The sequence below is a fragment of the Pseudocercospora fijiensis genome (genome assembly GCF_000340215.1).
Source record: "Pseudocercospora fijiensis CIRAD86 unplaced genomic scaffold MYCFIscaffold_44, whole genome shotgun sequence".
Lineage (NCBI taxonomy): Eukaryota > Fungi > Ascomycota > Dothideomycetes > Mycosphaerellales > Mycosphaerellaceae > Pseudocercospora > Pseudocercospora fijiensis.
Genome location: NW_006921566.1, coordinates 1 through 6,952, shown reverse-complemented (window position 1 = coordinate 6,952; position 6,952 = coordinate 1). Strand labels below are relative to the sequence as shown.

General features: G+C 43.5%; 1 protein-coding gene across 1 annotated transcript; it reads right to left on the bottom strand.

Annotated features, from left to right (window-relative positions):
- Positions 1–10: 10 nt before the first annotated feature.
- MYCFIDRAFT_180833 (uncharacterized protein) lies at positions 11–6,907 on the bottom strand (the record flags this gene model as incomplete). Its single annotated transcript, XM_007934495.1, has 5 exons — positions 11–504; positions 534–624; positions 660–776; positions 806–859; positions 6,881–6,907. The coding sequence occupies 5 exons, from the start codon at positions 6,905–6,907 to the stop codon at positions 11–13; spliced, it is 783 nt and encodes a 260-aa protein (XP_007932686.1).
- Positions 6,908–6,952: the final 45 nt, after the last annotated feature.

Below are 6,952 nucleotides of genomic sequence, written 5' to 3'. Positions count from 1 at the left end.
GCTTTCTCTTTCAGCACCTCCATTTCCGGAATTCAGAATGGAGTCCTTTCTCGTCGACATAGTCTGCGTCTGCGTCTGCGTCTGCGTCTGCGTCTGCGTCTGCGTCTGCGTCTGCGGCATTCCTCATCTCAAGCCCGTTAAGATGGCCCAACTTCTCCGAGAGTGAGCCAGCATGGAGTGATGCGCTCCCGTTTGCGCTTTCGCTGGCATGGCCGTTGCTTCCGAGGGTGTGGATGTCCGACGAGGAACTGGTTCGTGAGCGTGGAGGCAGTCGCGACACAATATTGAGGCTGTTCATCGTTTCACTGGCCGCCGGTCCATTGATGTATGTGCGAGCGGTGCGCAGTGAGGAAGGGCGGTCGCCTGCAAAGACCGCACCGGAACGAGTGGACGCTCTACTATGAATACATGCGCCAGAATCGAAGTATATCGCGGTCGGCAAGGGGCGCGCGCAATGGGCGGCGTGGAGGGGAGGGGAGGGTGGTGTGTAGTTCGCAGTTGGAGCTGTCATGCACGCCAACAGCAACAGCAACAGCAACGAGCAACGAGCACGGCTGATCGCGCAGCTGGAGCCGAGCCGAGCCGAGCCGAGCCATTGCCGTTACGGAGACCGTCTTTACGCGCCTCGCCGTCGAACGTCAAGCGAGAAGAATAGCAACATCTCCCTCAATGCATATCGAGGCCGTCGACATGGCCGGCTTGCTGCTGAAAGAGCCATTCCGATCGTCTCCAGAGCGGGATTGGCAGAGAGGAATTGCTGGAAGTGAAGCACTCGGCTTTTATGATGATTCCATCAATATTTGACTGCACTGTTCAAGCGGGGCGGGAGCAAGCGTTGCGCAACCTTATGTCGTGACTGCTTGTTATGAAGTTGAGATTGATGATGATTATGTAGAGGAGGAAGGCTAATTATAAAGGTAGGCCGTCGCCTTATTAGTTAACTAGCCCCTAGACCGTTACTTCCTTATTCCGTAATAGTCTGCCCTAAATAAAAGAAAAGGTACGCCCTTATACTATTACTCTAACTCTCTTATCTCGTTACCTAGATACTAATTATCTAGTAGGCTGTCTACTACTTAGGCTAGTCTCGTTGCCTAGATGCTAATTATCTAGTAGGCCGTCTACTACTTAGGTATAATTCTATTCTTATTTCTACCTATATCTACCTAAAAGTATACTAGTACCCTAGCCTTCCTCTCTACAAATTCCGCTCGTTTCTTATTAGCCTTAGCTTCTACAGCTGCCTCCTCGCGTTCTAACTAGGCCTAGACTTGCGCTCGTCGCGTTTCCTCCCTAGCTGCTATTTATTAGTTAGTATATCGCTCTATAGACGGGTCGGTTAGGTCGGTCTATACTCCTATATAGCGGTAGAGTACCTGTCCTTAGTTGCTTCCGAATTCGGCGCTAAGGTCGTCCGTTAGCTAGGTAGCCTTAGTCGTTACTATTAATAAACCTTCCTCTCTAGGCTTCTATTTAAGTAGGTTTAGATTATTATTATCTCTATTATTAGTAGCCTTCCTAGTCGCGCAGCGGTTGTCTCTATTTTCGAGTGCCTCGAAGTTAGCTAATAATACTCTAGGGTCTATAGGGTCCGTAGAGTGTTCGTCGTTAGCGACTATTTGCCTTACCCTATACTATCGCCTAACGAACGCAACTTATATAGCCTTAGGGTCGTAACGTGCTATAAACTGTTACTAGATAAGTTCCTATAATAGCTAGTTATACTCGGACTATAGCTTCTTCGTTAAGTTCTTAACCTTCTTAGGTACTCGCTCGGTACCGTCGTCGGCTATATTTCTCTATATAACTAGGTCGATATTAAGTATCTTATTCGGCGCTAGGTAGAGTATATTAATCTCGATATCTCGTATTATATCTCTCCGCTCTCTAAGTATCTTATTGCGTTTGTCCTTTTTCTTAGGCGATAGTTTAGCTAGCTCTGCCCTCGAAGTCCGATCCTTAGTAGGCTAAGCTATTAGGGCTCTAGCTAGGGCTCTCTTCTTATCCGACGACATCGTCTCTATTATAGGCGATTCCTTTAGAGTAATAGGTATCGCCTTCTTAGCCTTCTTCGTTAGCTAAGGAGTTAGAGTTACCTCGTTTTTATTAATAAGTCGGCTCTTGCTCTTATTCTTTCTCTTCTTAGTACTAGATTTCGATAGCGTCTCCTTGTTAGCATTAAATAGCGTAAACGATAGATAGGCGTTAACTAGCGTCTATAAGATAGGTTCTAGGTCGTCGACTGCCTCGTTATTTCCTCTATTCTCGTTATTAGAGACAGGTTCTATTGCTAATCCTACCTCGCTTCAGAATTAATCGATTCTCTATTCTACCGTTATATTACTCTCTTACGGTTATAGTCTCTAAAAAGGGAAGAAGGTATTAGGCTCGTCGGAGTCGGGCTCGTTAAGAAGGTCGTAGACGTCGCTCTCGCGAGCTAGGCGATAGTCGCTAAGGTCGATATCTAAGAGGTTATTAAGAGCGCCGTTACCTATAGAACCGTTACCGTTACCCTCGCTAGCGTTACCTAGCAAATTAGTAGCAGTAGTATCGTTAGTAGCGGCTGTCTCGCCGTTAGCCTCGGTAGTATACGCGAGGAGATCGTTAGGTAGTATCGTATCGTTAGTATTAGCCTTACTAGCGTCGGCGGTCTACGCGAGGAGGTCGTTAGGCAAAGCCGTATCGCGTATATTAGGTATCTCGCGTAGTAGCGTCTTCTACTTTATATCGTATTCTATTACTTTACGCTACTAGAAACAGTATTAAATATCGTAAGTAAGCTCTCGTATTAGCGATAGCAATATATTTGCGGAAAATTGTTATTATAGTAAAGTTGCTATAGCGAAGTTGTTTTAAAATAAAGTAAACTTAGTATACGCGCAAGCTTAGTATACGCGCTCCTGTCTATTATAGAAGTAAAGTAAACTACGTAGAAGCTACGCGACCCGTTATTAGAGGAAATATACGTACGGTAAGTCTATTATATAATGCTCTATTACTATTCTATCGGTAGCGACGATCGTAGGCCTTTACTATCGTTAGTAGAATGCCTTCCGCTTATACCTATTCGTCCGCTCCGACTTCTACGTTCTTCTATCTTACTAGATATTCTACTATCTCTTTCCTATACCGACCGACTCGTTAGACTCGTTAGTCTCTTAGCGCTTCTATTTCCGGTAAGGCGTCTCCCTATTCGATACGTATTCTTAAGGGTTGCCTCGTTACTCGCTTATACGGGTCTTTAGTATTAGGATAAGGCTCGAGTTCCGTAATAGAGACTACTAGGTATATCCTCTACGTTTTCGGTAGGTTAATCTAGTAGGCTAGTCCGGTACTTATAACCTTCGTTACCTTATATAGCCTAATCCTTAGAGGTATAAGCTTTCGGTTACTAACTCTAGGAATAGCGTAATTCTTAAGCTATAAATAGACTATGTCGCCTACTATAGGTTTCTAGGCTACGTACTAAGAGTCGTAGCGTTGCTTTATAGCGGCCTAAGTATAGGCGATATTATTCTCTGCCTCCGCTCGGTAGACGTCCTATTCCTTTACTAAATCCGTCTCGCTAGTCGTTACTATTTAGGCTAGTTCCCTAGGGTTAAAACCTATTAGCACCTAGTTTAGTAATATGCTAGTCGAGGCGTTAATAGAGTTATTAAGAACTAATTATATATACGGCGTCGCGTATTCTAATTCTAAATCCCTATTAGGGTATTAGGTAAGGAAATACTATAGGGCAATCTCGACGGTCTAGTTCGTTCTCTTAGACTAACTATTAGCCTATAGGTAATAGGCCGTCGTTATTAACAGCTTAACGTTTATTCGCTTAAAAATAGCCTTCTATATCTCGGACGTAAATTTCGGGTCTCTATTAGAGATAATTACGGTTAGTAGGCTCTAATTATATCGGAACAATTCGTCGAGCAGGCAGTTAGCCTAAGCCTCCGCTAAGTACGCGTCGTTGCTAGTAACTAGGAGTACCTGCTTTATATACTTATCCGTTGCTATAAGTACGGCGTTAGTTTCCTAAGCGGAAAGGGACACTATAAAGTTAATCGTAATCGTATAGAAGGGTACTAGCGGGGATAGTATAGGGTTTAAGGACCTATACGGCTTGTATCGCTTAGTCTGCAACTCTAAGCAGTCCTAATAGTAACTTAGATACTTTTTTAGTCTCTTAGCTAGTTTCTAGATATAGTACTAGTTATTTACTCGGGTATAGGTACGATAAAAACCGATATAGTACTAGTTATCGTATACGCTACTAAAAATGTTACCCTCTAATGCCTTTAGAATACACAATCGTCGGTCGCCTAAATAGGGCTTATCGAGCTATACTAGGCCTTCGTCGTCGACTAAGAAGCTAGTAGAGCCTAGTTCCGCGTTCTATACTATTGCTTTAATGTTGCTCTAGTATTTATCTTCTTCGTATACTTCGATAAGCTATTACTTAAAGGCGTCGTCTATTTCTAGTATTATTACTCCGTAAACTAGTTCGTCGAATACGTCGCCCTCTAAAAGATAATCGTCTATCGTTTCTAGGCGCGATAAGGCGTCTAGTACGATATGTTCTCGCCCTAGCTTATAGACTACCTTTAGTAGGAAAAGGGAAAGATATTGCGACGATCTCGTTAGTCGGTTATTAAGCTTGTTAACTAATAACGAAGTTAAGGTAGTCTAGCTTACGATCCCTAGCGTTGCCGCGTAATCCGTAAGCACTGTTACTACTAACTCGCATGCCTCGACTATCTATCGTACGCGTTTAATCGTCTATACTAGGTAGGCGACCTCTAATTCGGTTAGCTAGTACTGTCGCTCTGTGCTAGAAAGAGTCTTTAATAAAAACAAAATTAGTTACGTTCTTATTCTACTAGGATTTTTAGTAATAGCGTCGCCCTCGACGTAGGCTACTATTACGCCGAAGCCTCGTTTCTTAGATGCGTCGATATAGATATATAGCGGCCGGTGTCTCGCGAAATAATATAGCATCGTTAGCTTAGTAAAGGCCTCTTATAAGGCTTAAAACGTAGCTAGTCGTTCCTCCGTTTCCTCGATTAGTATCGTTACTATATAATATCGACGTGCCTAGCTAGTAGTAGGCGCTCCCTTAAGCCTCTCTGTCTTTATCTTCTAGAGCGGTTCCGCTAGTTAAGTATAGTACTTAATACGCGTTCCTAGCTATCCGGTTAGTCTAAGATAATATTCTAGATCCTTTAGCGTTCGTAGAAACTTAAGCTTAGTAATAGCTGCTAATTTGTTAGCTAGCGTCGTAGTATCTAAGGCGTCGACTCGTTGCCCTAGTAGCTAGATCGATAGGTACCCGATAAAAGCCTTTTCGGGTGCTATAGCAAGCTAGTATCGGTTTAAGGCCTCGAATACCTTATCGAGATAGTATAGATGTTCCTCTAGCGTCTTGCTATAAATTACGATATCGTTAATAAAAGCTTTAGCGAACCTATTAAGTCCTTCCGTTCGTAGGATTCTATCGATTTGTCGCTATACGTAGGGCAGCGCGTCTAAGAAACGAGGCTTCGGCGTAATAGTAGCCTACGTCGAGGGCGACGCTATTACTAAAAATCCTAGTAAAATAAGGACGTAACTAATTTCTAGTAAGAGTCTTGCTTCTTGCGCTAAGCGAAGGGCTTTATAGGCTAAGGCTTAGCCTTATCGAAGGTCTTCTTAGCGCCCCTTAATTATAACTTGTCGCTTGCTAATTCTTAACAGTCTTAAGGCTTCCGAAAGCGTTAGTCGCTTCGACCTTAGTCGCGGCGAGGCGGCGGCGGCTATAAAGAATATACGGAGTTAGTCTAAGGCTTCCTAGAGCCTTCCTATCGATCTGTCTATTAATAGCTCGGTCGGAAGTTCTAGTCTCGATTACGCTATAGTTACTTACCCGCTAAGCGGGTAGGGAATAGTCTTAATAAAGAACCGGTAATAGTAGTTATATTGCGGCGGTTTAGTTGTCGTACTAGTTTAACCTACGCTAGTTGCTCCTCCTTAAGCCTCTACCTAAATAATACGATCGTATCCTCTTCTCTCGGTAGCCGAATGCTACGTCGTAGCTCTACGTCGATACTATTCTATATATACGTTAGCTACTAGCTTTTATTAACTAGGCCGGCGTTACGTATATAGCGTATTACCTCGCTAAGGTAGGTATCTATACTACGTCGGTTGCCTACGTCTAATAACGTATATTTAAGCCGCGTTAGCTCGTTTAGCGACTTAGATAGTAGCGTCTAGAAGTTCTCTCGTAGCGTCGTAAACTAATAGTCTAGACCTAGTACGTAGCGAAGGCCCTATTTCGCTAGGTTGTTAAGCGTGTTAGTATACTAGGTTAAGGCCGTTCCTCGTAGTAGTACGGGGATTCTAGACTTAACTCGATCGTTACTACGATATACTATAACATCCTTAAGTCGTTTAATAAAGATATTAATATCTTAGAAGAAGGTATTAGATCCTACGATACTTAGGTCGTCGTCTCCTTTCGATAGGTCTAGCTAGAAGAAGCTAATTTCCTAGTCCTATATTCGGTTTAGGTTGCTAGCCTCGTTAAAGATAGGCATACTATTTCTATTTCTATTGCCTACTATAGGAGCCTAGCCTGCTAGTACCTAGGCAACTACCGCCTAAATAGCGGCTATTATTTCCGCCGAGATAGCGTCCCCTTATTCCGCTATAGTAGGAGGCTAGACGCTCGTTGCCTATATAGTTACTATTATAGGTTAAGCCGTCGACGTAGTCGAAAGTCGTATACTTATAGTAGAGGTCGCTATTATTATTATTATATTAGGCGATTGCCGTAGAGGCTATTAAGGCTGTTATAACTGCTATTGCGATCTAGAGGCAGCTGCCCTTAGCTTAGAAAGTAACTCTACACCAGCGCCATTCCGGCCTTTTCACACATCCAGCGTGCGCTGCCGTCTTGTTCGGGTCCTTTGACCTCTTTTTT